Source organism: Bufo bufo, chromosome 1 (genome assembly GCF_905171765.1).
Source record: "Bufo bufo chromosome 1, aBufBuf1.1, whole genome shotgun sequence".
Classification (NCBI taxonomy): Eukaryota; Metazoa; Chordata; class Amphibia; order Anura; family Bufonidae; genus Bufo; species Bufo bufo.
Genome location: NC_053389.1, coordinates 802748329 through 802768858, shown reverse-complemented (window position 1 = coordinate 802768858; position 20530 = coordinate 802748329). Strand labels below are relative to the sequence as shown.

At 45.5% G+C, this 20530-nt stretch overlaps 2 protein-coding genes across 2 annotated transcripts in view; both read left to right on the top strand.

The window, feature by feature from the left end:
• The window catches only part of LOC120986516 (histidine N-acetyltransferase-like), a 227957-nt gene that overhangs the window by 32542 nt on the left and 174885 nt on the right, over positions 1 to 20530 (top strand). The gene's annotated exons all lie outside the window — the stretch shown is intronic.
• Positions 7537 to 20530, top strand: part of LOC120986517 (histidine N-acetyltransferase-like) — a 36241-nt gene continuing 23247 nt past the window's right edge. The window contains exon 1 of the mRNA XM_040415143.1: positions 7537 to 7723. Coding sequence (XP_040271077.1) covers positions 7553 to 7723 — 171 coding nt within the window. The 5' untranslated portion in view covers positions 7537 to 7552. The remainder of the gene's footprint in view (positions 7724 to 20530) is intronic.

The window sequence follows — 20530 nt, the reverse complement described above, 5'->3', positions numbered from 1 at the left end:
CATGAAGCACGAGGAATTCAGCTTCATGGCAAATTTAATTTTCCCTGAAAATCAGATCAAACTCCACTTCGGATACTTAGATTCACTCAATACTAATCACCATGTTCCATTAGCTCCATAGCTGGTGCTTTCATGCCTTTGTCATCATCATTCGGTTTCCTGTCATCTTTTGTTACTTTTAAGGCCTCATGCACACGACCGTGCCGTTTTTTGCGGTCCGCAAACCGCGGATCCGCAAAAAACGGAAGCCACCCGTGTGCTTTCCGCAATTTTCGGAACGGAACGGGCGGCCCATTGTAGAAATGCCTATTTTTGTCGGCAAAACGGACAAGAATAGGACATGTTATATTTTTTTTGCGGGGCCACGGAACGGAGCAACGGATGCGGACAGCACACGGAGTGCTGTCCGCATCTATTGCGGCCCCATTGAAGTGAATGAGTCCGCACCCGAGCTGCAAAAACTGCGGCTCGGATGGGGACCTGAACAACGGTCGTGTGCATGAGGCCTAACACCAGGATTGGAGCCTCCACAGACATCAGATATAAGGGAAAGATCTGCTCCTGTTCTGTGTTTAGAGCCGCACCTGGTTTTGGCTCAAAATCACTGATGAAAACTACTGATGGAAATCACTGACGTGTGAATACTAAAGCCTCATGCACACGTCCGTGGAACACTGACCGTGAGATACCGGCCGGGATTCCTGCTGAGCGCAGGCGCGCACGGCGTCATTGGTTGTTATGACGCCATGCGCCCGCTGCTGTACAGTAATACACTCGTATAAATAATACGAGTGTATCACTGTACAGCAGCGGCGGCACGAAGCGCACGGCGTCATAGAAACCAATGACGCCGTGGGCTCCTGCACTCACCAGGAATCCAGGCCGGTATCTCACGGTCAGTGTTCCACGGACTTGTGCGTGAGGCTTAAGGCATTAGTTTTGTATATTTGTGAAGGTTAGTAAGTGCTTTATAATAGGACTAGTGATGAGCAAAGTTATGAAAAATTAGAATCAGCTGCTTTGCCGAATTTCACAAAAAAAAATTGGTTTTGCGATGAATGACTTTGTCATGAAGTACATTCCGTTGAATGTAGCTGGTGCAATGGGAATGGCAATTGCGCTGCCCCCCCTTCATTGAACCCCTCGTATGCTGCGTTCATCGCTGATCCCGGAGCAAGGAAATTCGGATTTGCGGCTAATCAAACTTTTCCTGAAATTCGGATTGAAGTCAATTTGTTTGGCTTCAATTCGCTCAACACTACATATGATTCTTGCAATCGCCTGGTGGTTAGTAGTGATAAGCGACAGGGGTCATATTCGAATTCGCAATATTTTGCGAATATTTTGTAGAATATACGTCGAAAATTCGAAAATTCACGATTTTTTTTTCTTGAAAAATCGGAAAGGTAATGATTGTGTAATATGCGAATTTTCGGAATTCGAATTTTCGTATTCGAATTTTTTATTGAGAATTTTTCAACTTACAACTATTAGACAAAGAAGATTATAGCACTATATTTGCTAAATTGCTCTATATTCGATTTTTTCGAATATTCTCTATATTGCTATAACTTAGTTTTTTCGAATATTCGTAATATTCTAAAACAAGAATATATAGCAATATAGCGAATATTAAAAAAAAACTAATATAGAGCAAAATTCGCAAACACTACTACTCCTAAAATCAAGTATATTGCAGCCTTCTTATTGGCCCACAAGCTAGAAGCAGTGAGGGATCATGTGTACTGATAAAAAAAAATCGAAAAAAAAATCGGAAAAAAAAATCGGAAAATAAATTTGAATATTCGAAATTACGAATATATATAACTATATTCAAAATATTCGCAAATTTTCGAAATGCCTATATTTGCGAAAAAAAAATCGAAATTAGAATATTTGTGATCAACACTAGTGGTTAGGGCTCATGCACACGGCCATTGGTCAGATGTTCTGTGCATTGGGGACCGCAAATTGCACGGGCAACATCCGTGCAGATTCCGCAGACGGATCCAGACCCATTTAACTTGAATGGGTCCGTGATCCGTCTGCACCGCAAAAACATGTTCTATTTTTTTGTGGTGTGAAGGCACGGAGAGAAACCAGAATTTTACAGACAAATTTGCGTAGTGGGAAGGGTGATTGCGCTGCTCCCCATCATTGTACCCCTCAGATGCCGCGTTCATAGCTGATCGCGGCATCTGACATTAATAACAGTGTAATAAAAATAAATAAGTAAAATCATACTTGGGGCTCATGCACACGACTAGGGATGAGCGAATCAACTTCGGATGAAACATCCAAAGTCGATTCACATAAAACTTTGTTTCAATACTGTACGGAGCGAGCGCTCCTTATTGGCTCCGATGAGCCGAAGTTAAAGTCTCGCGAGACTTCGCATATTAACTTCAGAAATTGAGATATACTGTAAAAAACTATTTCCCGAACTCGGGTTTGGTTCCAAGTGGTGCTGAGCGAAGTGAAGCCAAACAAATAGATTTCAATCAATTGATTAGCCGCTCAATATAGTATTGAAACAAAGTTTTATGTGAATCGACTTCGGCTGTTTCATCCGAAGTCAATTCGCTCATCCCTACACACGACCGTAAGTGTCTGCAAAAAAAAGATCCGTAAAAATGTCCGTGTGCATACCGTATTTTGCAGAACGGAACAGTCGGACCCTAATAGAACAGTACTATCCTTGTCCGTAATGCGGGAAAGCACACGGAGTAACTTCAGTTCTTTTTGCCGACCCGTTGAAATGAATGGTTCTGCATAAAAAATGGAATGGACACGGAAAGAAAATACGTTCGTGTGCATGACCCCTTACCCTCATCCAGTTGATTGCGAAGAGCCAGCCGCCGCCATTTTGAGGCCCATTACGTTGAATGGTGTGGTGATGTCACACATTACTGCCCACAGGATTTTGCGCGGGTTCTTCAATCAAGATGGCGGCGATCGTCTCTTTGCGCTCAAAAGGATGAGGTAAGTATGATTTTTTACAGCCATTCAGGAAAAATTAATTAATTACCACGAAGCACAAGGAAATTCAGCTTTGCGGCGATTCGAATTTTCCCTGAAATTCGGATCGAGGTCTACTTCATGGACTTCGATTCACTCAACACTAGTCATTATATGTAGCTGTCTGAGAGCTATGCTTAGGCCTCGCCCACTCTTCCATGTCAGTATGACGTACGCAAATTAAAACGTCGACATATAATCCGTGACGATGCACAGATGATAATTAATTTTATCTGCATTTTCTATCTGGCTTCTGTGAAAAACGGATGCACCATAGATGCCATCCGAGTTGTCGTTCTGATTTTCACAGACCCATAGGCCTCTTTCACACGGGCGTTGCGGGAAAATGTGTGGGTGCGTTACGGGAACACCCGCGATTTTTCCACGCGAGTGCAAAACATTGTAATGCGTTTTGCACTCGCGTGAGAAAAATCGCGTATGTTTGGTACCCAAACCCGAACTTCTTCACAGAAGTTCGGTCTTGGGATCGGTGTTGTGTAGATTGTATTATTTCCCCTTATAACATGGTTATAAGGGAAAATAATAGCATTCTGAATACAGAATGCATAGTAAAATAGGGCTGGAGGGGTTAAAAAAAAATAAAAAAAATAATTTAACTCACCTTAGTCCATTTGATAGCGCAGCCCGGCATCTCCTTCTGTCTCCTTTCTTCAGGACGTGGGTAAAGGACCTGTGGTGACGTCACTCCGGTCGTCACATGGTCCATCACATGATTCATCACCATGGTAAAAGATCATGTGATGACCAAAGTGACGTCACCACAGGTCCTTTACCCAGGTCCTGAAGAAAGGAGACAGAAGGAGATGCCGGGCTGCGCGAACAAGTGGACTAAGGTGAGTTAAATTATTTATTTATTTATTTTAACCCCTCCAGCGATGTTTTACTATGCATTCTGTATTCAGAATGCTATTATTTTCCCTTATAACCATGTTATAAGGGAAAATAATAAGGATCGGGTCTCCATCCCGATCGTCTCCTAGCAACCGTGCGTGAAAATCGCACCGCATCCGCACTTGCTTGCGGATGCTTGCGATTTTCATGCAACCCCATTCACTTCAATGGGACCTGCGTTGCGTGAAAAACGCAGAATATAGAGCATGCTGCGATTTACACGCAACGCACAAGTGATGCGTGAAAATCACCGCTCATGTGAACGGCCCCATAGAAATGAATAGGTCGGTATTCAGTGTGGGTGCAATGCGTTCACCTCACGCATCGCATCCGCGCGGAATACTCACCCGTGTGAAAGGGGCCATAGACTTTAATGGATGTGGGCAGTTTTGGGGCACTGATGAAAGTAGTGCATGCATCCGTGGATTTTTTGTGGACACACGAATCACGGAAATGTGGACAAACATTAAAATAAATCGATCAGTATGCAGTCCGTAAAAAAAGCGGACAGCATGCGTCCCTGAAAAAACGGAAGTGTGGACGAAGCCTTACTTTATTCTACTGGTGGATATGACTGTGGTGGTACCAAATATGTATTTTTATGTAAAGCTAATAAATATTTTTCATTTATTTATTTTTAATAGTTTAGTTATTTTTCGGGAGACATTTTTAAATTACATTTTATTATTACATTGATTTTTCACTTTATAAAGGGACTTGATTCATTTGATTGCATACAAAGTGCTTTAAAAAAATCCAAAAAAGGGAAAAAATGTATACTGCCCTAATCTACATACTGTACACGAGGCATTAGTATAGTCCCCCTCACCACGCCAAGGTTGCCTCTACGAGTGGGTACCTACTCTAAATTGGTGCAGAGCCGCATGGAGACAGCAGGCGGCGCGACTCAGCAGTCCAACAGCGCCCCTGCTGTCAGACTAAGGTCCCTTTCACACGAGCGACTTGTCTTGTCGTAGTTCTATTCTGGCCGCCTCTCAGCATGTTTGCCGTGTTGCGGACAGACATCCGGCCCACCCCCATTATAGTGAATGGGGACGTAGCGGACTTCCGGTGGCTCGGTGCACTATCGGTAGTACGTATCCAGCAGGCTGCTCTCCTGCCGGAACAGCCTGCCAGAGAAGGCTGCCGCTAGTGTGAAAGTAGATGTTGTTTGTAAACCTTCATTTTTTTATCACGCTCGTGAAAAACGCATCAAAACGTGTGCGATTCATGCCAAAAAAGTGAACGCAATCGCAGACAAAACTGACTGAACTTGCTTGCAAAATGGTGCGAGTTTCACTGAACGCATCTGGAGCCGATCCGTATGATTCATGTGAAAGAGGCCCAAGCCCCCATGGCACTGCGCAGCACCACAGCCACACCCTGTACTCACCTCTCCATGTGCTCTCAGGAACTACATACCGGGACCTAGTAGGAGTTTATTAACCCTTCTGTAGTCTCCTGCTAATTAAAAGCAACTAGGGCAAATAGGAGGAGCGCTGATACCATAGGAAAGAGACAGGGACACATTTACTAAAGTGCCGCTGCCGCCTGTTTTCAGGAGTAGAAAGCTGTTTACCACTGTCTTATTTTTTAAGTCTCATTTACCGTTTTTGCACCTGTTGCGCCTATTTATGTAGGTGCGCCTTATTTTTCTACACCACCCCAGGGCTGTCTTACTTTTCTATCTCTGTTTTGAGTGTTGAGTTGTGCCACAATTTGCCTACTTTTATGGAGACATGCGCCAAATTTCATCTCACTTGCGCCACATATTCATGCGTATACTATTTAGAACAGTTTAGCGAATTTGAATCTGTCTTACAAGAAAACGACCACTAGGGGTCAGACTTAAACCAAAAAAGACAAACCAGATTTATGAAAGGATAATAAATGAGCCGCAAATTGAAGACAGACTTTGCCAATACTCAAAAGAAGGTGAGCTTAGTAAATGTGCCCCACAAACTATGATAACATTTCAAAAAAAGAGAAAAAAACATGGATCGCACGTCCCCATGCTGTGCTTTGGTCTAAAATTGCGTCTCAGCATAAGGGCTTGTTCACACGGACGTTGTGTTCCCGCGGCTGTATTGAGGGCCGCATACGGCAGTTCCGCAATACACGGGGCATCAGCCGTGTGCAATCTGCATCACAGATGCGGACCCATTCACTTGAATAGGTCTGCAAATCCGGAGGTGTGGTGCGTAACGGAAGCACGGAACAGAACCCCACGGAAGCACTGCGGAGTGCTTCTGTTCCGCAACAAATTAGAACTTGTTCTATCTTTTTGCGGAATGGACGGATCACGGACCCATTTAAGTTGAATGGGTCCCGGCCGCACCACAGATGTTGCCCGTGCATTAGGGGCCGCAAATTGCGGTCCCCAATGCTCATAATGGAACCACATAGGCTGTGTGAACAAGCCCTAAGGGCGCATTGTAGTGTTTTGCGGATCCGGAAACTGCGCAAAACGGATACAGGCCCACAATTTATGGACCGCACATGGCTGCAACTATATTTGAAAATGCCAATTCTTGTTCGCGATTGCAGGGCCGTGGAACAGAACCACGGATGTGCTGTTCACATCTTATACGGCCCCATTAAAATAAATGGGTCCGCACCCGTTCCGCAAAATTGCGGAATGGATGCGGACTCATTCATATGGTCGTGTGAATGAGCCCTAAACAGTATACCAAGCCCTAATCTACATAGCCTTCACGAGGCTTTAGTATATACGTTTTGATAAAAATGCATGGTCCCCCCTCACCACACCTAGGTTGCCTACTCTAAATTGGTGCAGCACCACATGGCGAACACCTAGGGTTGCCACCCGTACGGGAATGACCCAGAAAGCGATCAGCTGGGAGTGATGCGGTGCTAGCCCAGGGCGGTCTACCCTCCCTCCCTTCTGTTTGGGTTTGGCTTTAAAAAAAGGTGGCAACCCTACGACCACTGACACTACAGGACTGCACCAGCAAGAGGCGTGACCCAGTAGTCCAACAGCGCCCCTGCTGTCAGACTAAGCCCCCATGGCACTGGGCAGCACCAACCCACAGGCGCAGCACCAACCCACAGGCACAGCAACAACAGCCGCCATGCAGCACCACACTATGTGAACAGATTTTAAAAGCTTTTGACACCTGTTCACATGGTGCAGTATTAGTGTAGGTCGCACTCGAGGAGACAACCTTGGCGTGGTGAGTGGGCTTATACACTCTGATCAAAACGTGTACCAGTGCCTCATGTACAGTACGTGTATCAGGGGGTTGTATACCATTTATTACACCGAGAAGCAGTTATAGACCAATGCACAGCATGCGGATGTGAGATACATGTGTGTTTTTTTTAGCTCAGAGGATGTGAGAGGCTTCTAAGGGTCTTTCATAATGACATGGTTTTTGTTTTTGTTTTTACTATCCAACCTGCAAAAAAATCTCAGTTGTGATTGGTGAAAGGATTTGTACCAAGATTAAAACATATCCCCAATATAAGGGACAAGTATCGGATTATGGTTGTGACTTCTGGGAACCCTATCAATCTCAGGAATGATGGTAGACTTTGCCTGATTGAACTTCTTCTCTTCTCCTTTCAGCTGAGACTCTGGTCTATATCGCGCAGTGACACCATGTCGGTTCCAAAAATTGATTTTTCGCCTGCAACGGCAGAAGACTATGAAGAACTGATGTCTATCTCTAGTGGGTTATTCAACGGAACGGACTATGTGCCTGTGAAGTACCATACATGGCTGAAGGAACCCCAGAGAAGAATGTTCGTGGGCAGGTGTGAAGGGAAAGTGGTGAGTAGAAAAGAGTAAATTATTCATGACTGATGGTCACATTTATTTAGAATATTAATAGGGAGATAGAAATAAGTCACTGCTAGACACCTCTGGTAGAGTCTGATCTCCTGCAGGACCATAGGATCAGACATGTTGAAATCCAGCATGTCCAATCATTTTTTTTAGTCCCTGTGGGTGGGGTCGCTCCATTTCATGCATTATCACTTGGCCAGTGATGCGGCCCGGCTCCTCCCCCTCTTGTTTGATGGACAGTCCCTGAGATTTTATAGCTGGTAGCAGTGACACAGGAGGCGCCAGGTCTACTGCACAGAGTGGCCCCACCCACAGTGCACCAAAAAAACGAATTTGCTTAAAATTAAAGTATTTTTCAGGATTAGAGGAACAAATTTACACAAGAAAAGGATGGCTATACTTTGGGGAACCTACCTTATATAGCCGTATGCCTTCTTTGAAACTGAGTTTGGAGTTGACTGACTTTCTTAAAGCCAATTATGCTAAAAGTGGTTTTCTGTGAAAAGTAAGTTAAATGAGTTTTCAACATTTTCTTACTCGTGATCGGTGGGGGATTCGACCCCCGGGACCCCCGCCGATCAGCTGTTTGAGAAGGCAGAGGCGCTCTTGTGGCTTTCTCTGCTTTTCCTAGACCAGTGACGACACGATCATTGCAGCTCAGCCTCATAGAAGTAAATGGGGCTGAGCGCGATACCAAGCTCAGCCACTATACAATGTGTGGCGCTGTGGCTGTTTTAACCCTTAGGACCCTGGAGATTTTTGTGTTTTCATTTTTCTTGCCTATCTTCCTGGATCCAGAATTTTCTTTCTGTTCACATCCATATAAGGGCAGAGGTGGTGATGTCCATGATTAGTGTTGAGAAAACTTGCGTTTTGCAAGTTCCAGTTATCTAAGAAATCTGTTACCACGGACCATGATGGAATTCTATGACGGCATGCACCACGGAAGTTTATAAGAGGCATTCTGTCATAATGGAAGTCTAGGCCGGCCATAGACTTCTATTATGACGGAATGCCTCTTATAGGCTTCCGTGGTGCATGCCGTCATAGAATTCCATTATGGTCAGTGGTAACGGAATCCATCACGGAATTCTTGGATAACCCAAACAACACTACAGGTGAAATCCGAAAAATTTGAATATTGTGCAAAAGTCCATTTATTTCAGTAATGCAAATTAAAAGGAATTGCATTAATGCAGCTTAAAATTAGAATTTTGTGAAAAGATTCTATATTCTAGGCTCAAAGTGTAACACTCTAGTCAGCTAATTAATCCATACCCCCTGAGCAAAGGGTACCTGAGATTGAGACTTTGGGGTTTCATAAGCTGTAAGCCATAATCATCCATATTATTACAAATAAAGGCTTGAAATATCTCGCTTTGCATGTAATGAGTCTATCTCATATGTTAGTTTCACCTTTTAAGTTGCATTACTGAAATAAATGAACTTTGCACGATATTCAAATTTTTCGAGTTTCACGTGTGTGTGTGTATATATATATATATATATATATATATATACACACTGCTCAAAAAAATAAAGGGAACACAAAAATAACACATCCTAGATCTGAATTAATTAAATATTCTTCTGAAATACTTTGTTCTTTACATAGTTGAATGTGCTGACAACAAAATCACACAAAAATAAAAAAATGGAAATCAAATTTTTCAACCAATGGAGGTCTGGATTTGGAGTCACACTCAAAATTTAAGTGGAAAAACACACTACAGGCTGATCCAACTTTGATGTAATGTCCTTAAAACAAGTCAAAATGAGGCTCAGTAGTGTGTGTGGCCTCCACGTGCCTGTATGACCTCCCTACAACGCCTGTGCATGCTCCTGATGAGGTGGCGGACGGTCTCCTGAGGGATCTCCTCCCAGACCTGGACTAAAGCATCTGCCAACTCCTGGACAGTCTGTGGTGCAACGTGACGTTGGTGGATAGAGCGAGACATGATGTCCCAGATGTGCTCAATTGGATTCAGGTCTGGGGAACGGGCGGGCCAGTCCATAGCATCAATGCCTTCGTCTTGTAGAAACTGCTGACACACTCCAGCCACATGAGGTCTAGCATTGTCTTGCATTAGGAGGAACCCAGGGCCAACCGCACCAGCATATGGTCTCACAAGGGGTCTGAGGATCTGATCTCGGTACCTAATGGCAGTCAGGCTACCTCTGGCGAGCACATGGAGGGCTGTGCGGCCCTCCAAAGAAATGCCACCCCACACCATTACTGACCCAATGCCAAATCGGTCATGCTGGAGGATGTTGCAGGCAGCAGAACGTTCTCCACGGCGTCTCAAGACTCTGTCACATCTGTCACATGTGCTCAGTGTGAACCTGCTTTCATCTGTGAAGAGCACAGGGCGCCAGTGGCGAATTTGCCAATCTTGGTGTTCTCTGGCAAATGCCAAACGTCCTGCACGGTGTTGGGCTGTAAGCACTACCCCCACCTGTGGACGTCGGGCCCTCATATCACCCTCATGGAGTCTGTTTCTGACCGTTTGAGCAGACACATGCACATTTGTGGCCTGCTGGAGGTCATTTTGCAGGGCTCTGGCAGTGCTCCTCCTGTTCCTCCATGCACAAAGGCGGAGGTAACGGTCCTGCTGCTGGGTTGTTGCCCTCCTACGGCCTCCTCCACGTCTCCTGATGTACTGGCCTGTCTCCTGGTAGCGCCTCCATGCTCTGGACACTACGCTGACAGACACAGCAAACCTTCTTGCCACAGCTCGCATTGATGTGCCATCCTGGATAAGCTGCACTACCTGAGCCACTTGTGTGGGTTGTGGACTCCGTCTCATGCTACCACTAGAGTGAAAGCACCGCCAGCATTCAAAAGTGACCAAAACATCAGCCAGGAAGCATAGGAACTGAGAAGTGGTCTGTGGTCACCACCTGCAGAACCACTCCTTTATTGGGGGTGTCTTGCTAATTGCCTACAATTTCCACCTGTTGTCTATCCCATTTGCACAACAACATGTGAAATTCAGTGTTGCTTCCTAAGTGGACAGTTTGATTTCACAGATGTGTGATTGACTTGGAGTTACATTGTGTTGTTTAAGTGTTCCCTTTATTTTTTTGAGCAGTGTATATACACTCACCTAAAGAATTATTAGGAACACCATACTAATACGGTGTTGGACCCCCTTTTGCCTTCAGAACTGCCTTAATTCTACGTGGCATTGATTCAACAAGGTGCTGATAGCATTCTTTAGAAATGTTGGCCCATATTGATAGGATAGCATCTTGCAGTTGATGGAGATTTGAGGGATGCACATCCAGGGCACGAAGCTCCCGTTCCACCACATCCCAAAGATGCTCTATTGGGTTGAGATCTGGTGACTGTGGGGGCCATTTTAGTACAGTGAACTCATTGTCATGTTCAAGAAACCAATTTGAAATGATTCGAGCTTTGTGACATGGTGCATTATCCTGCTGGAAGTAGCCATCAGAGGATGGGTACATGGTGGTCATGAAGGGATGGACATGGTCAGAAACAATGCTCAGGAAGACCGTGACATTTAAACGATGCCCAATTGGCGCTAAGGGGCCTAAAGTGTGCCCAGAAAACATCCCCCACACCATTACACCACCACCACCAGCCTGCACAGTGGTAACAAGGCATGATGGATACATGTTCTCATTCTGTTTACGCCAAATTTGGACTCTACCATTTGAATGTCTCAACGGAAATCGAGACTCATCAGACCAGGCAACATTTTCCCAGTCTTTAACAGTCCAATTTTGGTGAGCTCATGCAAATTGTAGCCTCTTTTTCCTATTTGTAGTGGAGATGAGTGGTACCCGGTGGGGTCTTCTGCTGTTGTAGCCCATCCGCCTCAAGGTTGTGCGTGTTGTGGCTTTACAAATGCTTTGCTGCATACCTCGGTTGTAACGAGTGGTTATTTCAGTCAACGTTGCTCTTCTATCAGCTTGAATCAGTCGGCCCATTCTCCTCTGACCTCTAGCATCCACAAGGCATTTTTGCCCACAGGACTGCCGCATACTGGATGTTTTTCCCTTTTCACACCATTCTTTGTAAACCCTAGAAATGGTTGTGCATGAAAATCCCAGTAACTGAGCAGATTGTGAAATACTCAGACCGGCCCGTCTGGCACCAACAACCATGCCACGCTCAAAATTGCTTAAATCATCTTTCTTTCCCATTCTGACATTCAGTTTGGAGATTGTCTGGACCAGGACCAAACCCCTAAATGCATTGAAGCAACTGCCATGTGATTGGTTGACTAGATAATTGCATTAATGAGAAATAGAACAGGTGTTCCTAATAATTCTTTAGGTGAGTGTATATTAGATTTCTATACACCAATATAGTGTATAGTATTACATAAATTACTGATTTCCTATATTTGACTGCTGGACGATATAGCAACTGAACTTTTAATATCCTGGGTCTCACAAAAATAAGGTACACAGTACATTGTGCATAAAATAAAGGACGTAGTGTCCAGTCAAGTAGACACTTCAAACAAATAATACAAAGAACAAAAAGACATAGAATAAATTAATCAAAAATAAGAGAAATATCAGATAGTCAGGGGTAGCAGTCATGCAGTTCAAAATCTCATGCGATAAGTCTCGGATGGCGATCAACAAAAAGAAGGCCCATATTCACTTCCATCTCTTAGTACCATATGAAATATACTGTATCCTATCAAAGTTCAGGGTAGAGATAAAGGTTGACAGAGTGGGGGGAGGACGACCAGGGCTCCCAGACACCCTCAAACAAGGAAAATGTATCTGAGCGGATAGCCGACATCCGTTCGTATTGGTAAATCTTGTTAACCCTATCAATCACTGCTTGATAGCTCAATGATAAGGAACGCCACTGAGAAGCAATATGTATCCTAGTAGCAAGCAGGATGAATTGGGCTAACTTGAATTTAGCATTTGTTAATTTAGATGGCTTGTCTCCAAGCAAAAATACCGAGGGTGTAAGGGGGAGGGGGTGCTCCAACAAGGATGAGAGCAGATCACAAATGCGACCCCATAACCTGGAAGCCATGGGACATGTCCACCATGTATGGAACATCGTGCCCTCCTCTCCACAACCCCGGAAGCAAGTAGAGGGGACTTCTGGATAGAAGTGGTGTAATTTGGCCGGAACCAGATATGTCCGGTGAAGGATCTTAATAGAGGTCTCTGCCAGGGTAGTTTGCCACGACCCTTTAGAGAGTGTCTGGGAACGCTGGTGCCATCTAGATACACTGAATTCCTCTAACAGATCAGCCTCCCATTCCAACATATAACGAAGCTTAGAGTCCTCTGAAGGTGCAGTGAGAGTAGAATAAATCCGGGACAGTAGACCCTGCCTATATAGAGAGAAGGACATTAGCCTTTCAAAAGGTGTATAATCAATATTATGGGAACCATTCTTTAGGGAGTGGAGAAAGGAGAATACTCTCCGGACATTGAATTGCTCACGAGCTGGAGGGTGAATTTCTCAAGGAAATCAGGCATAGTTAGGATTTTACCCCGTACTAGGAAATCCCGGAGGGAGCACAATTTTTTTTCGACCCACCATGAAAAAGCCCCAGATTGAAGTCCAGGGGAGAAAGCCGGATTACCCAAAAGGTATTCAAAGGGGGACGGTTTGGATTGAAGGGAGCGCTTGAACCTAATGGATCTCCATAGGAGCAAAGCGTAATATGAGAGCTGGGATTTGGTACGGAGTGAAGAGGGCAATGAGGAGGTGGTCCAAATAAGGGCTCTCCAGGAGAACGGCCCCAACAGCGATTGTTCAAGGGAAACCCATATAGGTTGAGCTTGTGCAGAGAGATGTGTCAGGAATAGTTGAGCTAATCTGGCTGCCCTGTAGTACTGAGCTAAGTCTGGCACTGAAAGGCCACCATGAGCCTTATGGCGACACATAACAAGCTTAGAAATACGAGCTCGTTTATGGGCCCAAATAAACTTAAGGATGTCCGCCTGGAGAGCCCCCAGATCAGACGCTGGGACTGGGATCGGAAGGGTGCGGAATAGGTATAGTAGCCGTGGAAGGACCACCATTCTCACTATATGAATCTTACCCACCCAGGACACTGGAAGAGATTCCCATGACTGCAGGTCCTCCCGTATTTGAGTGAACATGGGAAGATAATTATATTTATATAGAGTGTTAAGTGTTTTGGTCAGCGATATGCCCAAATATGGAAGGAAGTGCAGGTTGTGTAGAAATGGAAACTCGCTCTGAAGAATCTCAGAAACCTGAGAGGTGACATTACTCAACAAAAGTTCCGACTTGGATTGGTTGACTTGTAAGCCTGACACATCTGAGAAAGATTTAAGAAGGGACAAAAGGGAGGGAAATGAAATGATAGGATTGGTGAGTGTTATCAAAAGGTCATCAGCAAAAAGGCTCAATTTGTACTCCACACCCCCAACCGAGATCCCTGTTATGTCTGGGTGAGATCTAATCTTTATCGCTAATGGTTCCATGGCTAAGGCAAAAAGGGCTGGGGAGAGGGGGCAACCTTGGCGTGTTCCTCTAAAAATTGGTATAAACGACGGATGTGAGGAAGGTAATTTGAGGCTAGCCTGAGGCGAAGAGTACAAAGCTTGAATAGCAGAGAGAAAAGGGCCTCTAATGTTGAAGTGGGAGAGAGTCCGCCAAAGGTAGGTCCAAGAGACTGTATCAAAGGCCTTCTCTATATCTAGCGCTAGTAAAGCTACTGGAGTTGAAGTCCTATTCGCCTCATGAACTAGACCCAAGACCTTCCGTATATTATCTGGGGCTTCCCTGCTGGGGATGAAACCAACCTGGTCTTTGTGTATCAGGCCAGGGAGAATTCTATTAAGTCTACGCGCTAAGATGGAGGTGAACAACTTGTTGTCTATATTCAAAAGTGAAATGGGTCTATAGTTGGAGGGTAGAAGAGGGTCTTTATGAGGTTTGGGGATCACAGTAATTTTGGCAGCTAAAAACTCGGGTGGGGGTGTGGAGCCTTGTAATAAATGGTTACAGTATTTAGTAATGAAGGGGATTAACTGGTCTGCAAATTTTTTAAAGTAAAGTGCTGTATAGCCATCTGGACCTGGGTCCTTCCTAGTTTCAGGGCTTTGATTGTGTAGGTCACCTCTTCTGCCGTGATGGGGCTATTGAGTTCCTCTAGCGCTGCAGATGAGACCCTTGGGAGGGAAGCGGAGGAGAGGAAGTCATCAGCCTTAATGCTGGGGTCACCTTTTTGTTCCGAGTATAGTTGTTTATAGAAGGATTGGAAGGTGGTATATATGATGTCTGGGTGAGTGGTAGTTCTACCAGACTGTGTACGGATTTGGTAAACTTGGTTAAGTCTCTGTGTGGCTTTGAGTTGGCGTGCCAACATCTTATCTGGTTTACTGGCATATTTGTAATAGTAGGAGGACGTCCAGCGGAGTGCTTTTTCAGTATTGTTTGAAAGTAGGGCATTCAGCTGAGTTTTAGTGTCTTTTATTTCCTTCAGTAGGTAAAGGGTTGGTGTTTGTTGATGGGCTCTCACCAGTTTAGCCAATTTAGACTCTAGTGTAACCTGAGCTGAAGATCTGTCCTTTTTAAGCCTTGAAGCTACCTGAATGAGTTTGCCCCGTATGAAAGCCTTGTAAGTCAGCCACAGGTTCATAGGATCAGAGTCCGGGGTGTTGTTTAATAAAAAGAAATGTTTAAGTTCCTCCAGTATCGCATTAAACACAACCGGTCGGGTCAGCAATGACTCATTCAGGCGCCAAGTAAAAGGGACACTGGAATTGGTGACTAAAGCGAAATCAGCTATGACCATGTCATGGTCCAACAAAGAGGACACAACATGTCTGGAGTAGGTTAGTGATGGGAGGTAAGAGGAAGAAGCTAGGATTAAATCAATCCGGGTGTACAGTTGGTGAGAAGGAGAATAATAAGTATATCCCCTTTGGGGGCCATTGTGCTCCCTCCAGGTATCCGCCAAGGACAGGGATTCCATCACTTGCTTAACTTTAAAGTTGTGGGATGAAGGGCACATTTGAGCCGGGAGGGTGGAGCGATCAAGTACTGGGTTAGGTACAAAATTAAAGTCACCACACCACAATAACTTGTGATAGGTGAGAAGTGCAATAATGGAATGCATAGAGACAAAAAAAGCAATAGGATCCTCAGTAGGCGCATACACATTTACAATACACAGGGTTTCTTCCCTGTAGGTGCCTAGAAGGATTACATATCTCCCTTTAGGGTCTATTATAGAGCGTAGTAGAGTAATAGGGAAGGAGTTACGCAATAAGATGATAGCCCCTCTACTTTTAGAAACATAAGTAGATGAATAGAAACGTGTGTAATGCGGATGGAAATATTTGGGGTGAGAGGTGGGCGTGAAGTGGGACTCCTGCAGGCAGATCACATCGGGTGCATGTTTGATATATGTAGAAAAAGCAGACTTACGTTTTCTGGGGGAGTTAAATCCCCTTACGTTGTGTGATTGTAACTTACACATGACCGGATAGCAAGGAGTACGCAGGAAAAGCGAAGTGAGCCCGTGCGATCCGCCTCAGGAGCGCCACCTCCAGCCGCCACCCATACATGAAAACAACACGAGCAATTCCCCTGACATAGACAAAAAAATAAAAGAAAAGAAAGAAAAAAAAAAGGAATCATAAATTGAGAACATATAAAACAATATAGAACTAAGCATAAATAGGCCTGAGAAAAATAGGTGGGAGCAGTAGAGTGGGGTGAGGACTCTAACAGAGTCTCCCAAACCAGCCCAGAGAACCCAAACATGGGGGCAAACATGACAGTCCTTCACGCCGAGTCCCTAAAAGGTGGTAAGCTTTGGGAAAATAGCAGCTATTAATAGAGGGACTATATAATGAAAGCTAGTGTCCTGTAATACTGAAAAAGGGAAAAGGGGTATGGAGCGGAACCATAGGATAGGATAACAACGACCCTAATGCCATGACAGGCCAGTAGATCACGAGCAGAAGTCCCGGACTTAAGTAGAAGGTGACGAAGTCGGTCTCCGCGAAGTCGAGGGTACAGTCGTCCAGACTCTGGCTGGCCGTTGTGGTTCTGGATCGGCTTCTGAAGCTGGATCATGGTCACAAGGAACTCCTGCTTTTCGAAGGATCTCGATTCCCTCTCTGGGTGAGTGTATAACATGATCCCGAGAGTTAAGTCGGAAAGAAAGGGAAAAGGGGAATCCCCATTTGTACCGCACCTGGGCATTTTGCAGAGCCAAAGTCACCGGCTTCATGTCCCTGCGTCTGCGGAGGGTAGAAGGAGCCAGGTCGGCATATCGATGCACTGTAGAGGGGAGACCTGGGAGTTCAGTGAGGTAACGGGCTGCTGCAAGAATTTGATCCCGTGTGCCCAGATGATGAAATTTGAGGATAACATCTCTCGGTAAAGCATCTGAGAGTGGTCTCCCTAGGGCTCTATGAACCCTATCCATCAGGAGTTTCGCTGGATCAGCCTGTGGAAGCAAGGCCTGGAACAACGCTGACAAAGTGGCCGAGAGGTCAGTGAAGATTTCAGGCAGACCTTTGATCCGGAGGTTACCCCTCCTGGTTCTATTCTCCAGGTCTTCTAGTTTGAGCTCCATCGCTGAAATCTGTGCCGCCTGAGATAGAATATCCGCCTTATCTGAGTGCAGGGCGTCCGATAGATCATCGGTGCGTGTCTCCAAGTCAGAGACCCGGGTGCCCAGGTCATGAATCTGGCGGGAAAACTCATCCACTGCTTGGGACAGTTCAGAGCGGAATAGAGAGGCAATATTTTTATAAAGTTCAGCCTGACCTGGATCTTGAATGTCCGGTGGCTGCGAGGTATTGCTGGCTTCAGAGGACGCTGGGCTCCGGGATGCAGGGACTGCTGCGGCCTGAGTTTCTGAAAAGCTCCGGTAGGGTCTGTGAAGGCACGGGTGTTCCTGTCGATTTTGTCTTCCCTTTGTTGCGGGTCATCATAGGAGTCCCTTGCATGAAGGTTCAAGCCCGTGGGGCTGAATAAACAGCGCTAAATGCGGGGTAAATTCGGCACGAGGAGCGGAGCTCAGGGGAACACGTCCGCCATTCGAGCCTCGCGCATGCGCCCATTGGGATCCAGGTTTAACCCAGAAGTGCGCTTCTGGGTTTTTCAGCCTTCAGATGCCATGAACGTTGCATCTAAAGGCTGTAATGACCACGATTGGCATTGACTTTCGCGGTCATTAGCAGCGGGCACTGGCATAGCTATAGGGGTCGCTGCGGTCACCTTGCCAGTGGTGTTGTACTTTTTAAGATGCAGTGCATCTTATAAAGGGAATATTAGTGAGCGCTTCCATAATGGAAGCGCTCAGTAGTCTGCCGGAGGGGGAGAGAAGCGCTGTACAGTAGTTACCCCTCCTTCTGCTTGCTCTTCTCAGGGCCCGCGCTGCTGTGCCCTGGCTGCCTGCAACATCAGGACGTACAGAGCGCACTCTGACCTGACGCTGCAGGAGGTCAGGTCACTGCAGTGCCGGCCCTGAGAAGAGAAGACAACCAGGACAGGGAGAGTCGTGGCAGGAGAGGTAAATTACTTTTATTATTTTACAGTCTGATCTGAGGGTCTTACTAGGGGGATCTGGAGGTCTAATGGGGGTCTGGGGGCATCTGGAGTGGTCTGTCTGGGGGTCAAGAGAGGTCTAAGTGGGGGTCTGATTGGGGGTCTTACATGGAGGTCTAATGGGAGTCTGATCTGAGGTTTAAAACTGGGGTCTTATATTGGGTCTGACAGATGTCTAAAGTGGGTTTGGTCTGAGATGGGGGTTGGCATCTCACGTAGGGTTTTATATGGGGGTCTGACCTGAAACTGGTACCAGTTTTTTCAGGGGGACTGTTTCTGCAGCAAAGTATTGGGGAGCACAATGGACACAGTATTGGGCGTGGGCAGGATGGGGTGTTGAGCAGGTGGGAGGAGGATGGAAAATAAGATATCAAACTCTGCAGAGACGAGGCAAGGCTGAAAGTCACCATGGTGGTCTGGTCTAACAGGATAAGAGGAAAGATAATATCTGCATCAGAGAGGAGACACCATTGGATGTAAGAGGTAAATATGTGGCACTGTATGACCCTGTATGTTCTGACGCGCTGTATGTAATGTTTTCCAAGTATGTCTTTAACCTCTTATGAACACCGGTACGCCCTGTGTATTTCCGATCACCGGCGGGCAGTGATCGGAACACAGTGCCTGCTGAAATCATTCAGCAGGCACTCTGTGACAATGCCGAGGGGGGTCCTTGTGAGGCAAGGTTACAAAAAATTGAAATTCTAAAATTTAATCTCCATTTGTCAATAACTCTTGTGGAACACCTAAAGGGTTAACAAAGTTTGTAAAATCTGATTTGAATACCTTGAGGGGTGTAGTTTACAAAATAGGGTCATTTTCGCGTGGTTTCTATTATGTAAGCCTCACAAAGTGACTTCAGACCTGAATTGGTCCTTTAAAAAGTGGGTTTTGGAAAATTTCTGAAATTTCAAGATTTGCTTCTAAACTTCTAAGCCTTGTAACGTCCCCAAAAAATAAAATGGCATTCCCAAAATGATCCAAACATGAAGTAGACATATGGGGAATGTAAAGTAATAACTATTTTTGGAGGTATTACTGTCACGGCGGACAGGATACAAGATACACAGAAAATAAACAAACAAGTGTCTAGGTAAGAAGCTGGGGATAAAGGTCACCTCCTGACAAATCCCTACCAGCTTTCCCTAGACTTCTATGCCCATGTTTAGACCCTGATGTTGGGAATAACGTGTCCTCGTGCCTAGGCTGAAGATACCCTAAAATCCCTAAGATGGTGAAAGGGGGAAAGAGGCAGCCTGCTCCATCAGAACCTGGAGGGGGCAGGCATCTCTCTAACAGCCTAGACAGACAACCACAAGAAAACAAAAACCAACTTCGCTTTACTGAGCAGGAACAACTAATCCTTCCTTCCTTCCTTCCTTCCTCTGAGCCAGACAGAAGCTATAACCCGCACAGGACACTGGGAGTGGGCGTAATTTAAACTCAAACCAACGACCACACCCAGTGCACCTGAAGGGAGGCGGATATAGCTCAACTCCAAAACAAAAAAAAAAGGCTACACATGAGCTGCTAACCTGGCAGACCTCCGCACATAGCCTGAGCAGGGCATGACAATTACTATGTATTATAGAAGTAGAGAAATTGAAACTTTGAAATTTGCTAATTTTTCCAAACTTTTGGTAAATTTTAGATATATATTTGTGCTCGGATCGGCTCATCATGAGGATCTACCTAATCTATACCTACCTGAAGCAGTAGAGTTATGCCGGAACTGCTGTAGGAGGGTAGCCTAAAGGGGCCAAAAACCTGAACCGATTCCCCAGGCCGGGCTGTCTTGCTGGAATCCAACTGGAGGATAAAGTGCGTGCCGTTGCAGTGTAGCTGGTTCCTCCGCAGATAGCCACCGGACGACTTGGCGCATGTGAACTCCCCCGGCTTGAGGAATCCATAGAAAGCCAAATACATAGCTGTTTTTATTAGTAAGTTAATGTATTGGCCGAATGGCTTGTTCAACAGTGCATCAGAAACAGACCTGATCATGCTACCGGAGAAAGGTCGCCTGGTGGGCCTTCTCTTGACTGACTGCTTCTGAATACCTTTCAACAAAGATCTGATTGGATGGGCTGAGAATAGAGAAGGTTGATCCGGAAACTGGATGTACCAATAATGCTGTATGCCAGCTAGGTACAGCTTGATGGTACTATGGGCCAGGTTTAAATGTGAGTGGCAAAAAGCTGCGAATGCTAGAAGATATGTGATGGGTCCTTCACCGGCAGAGG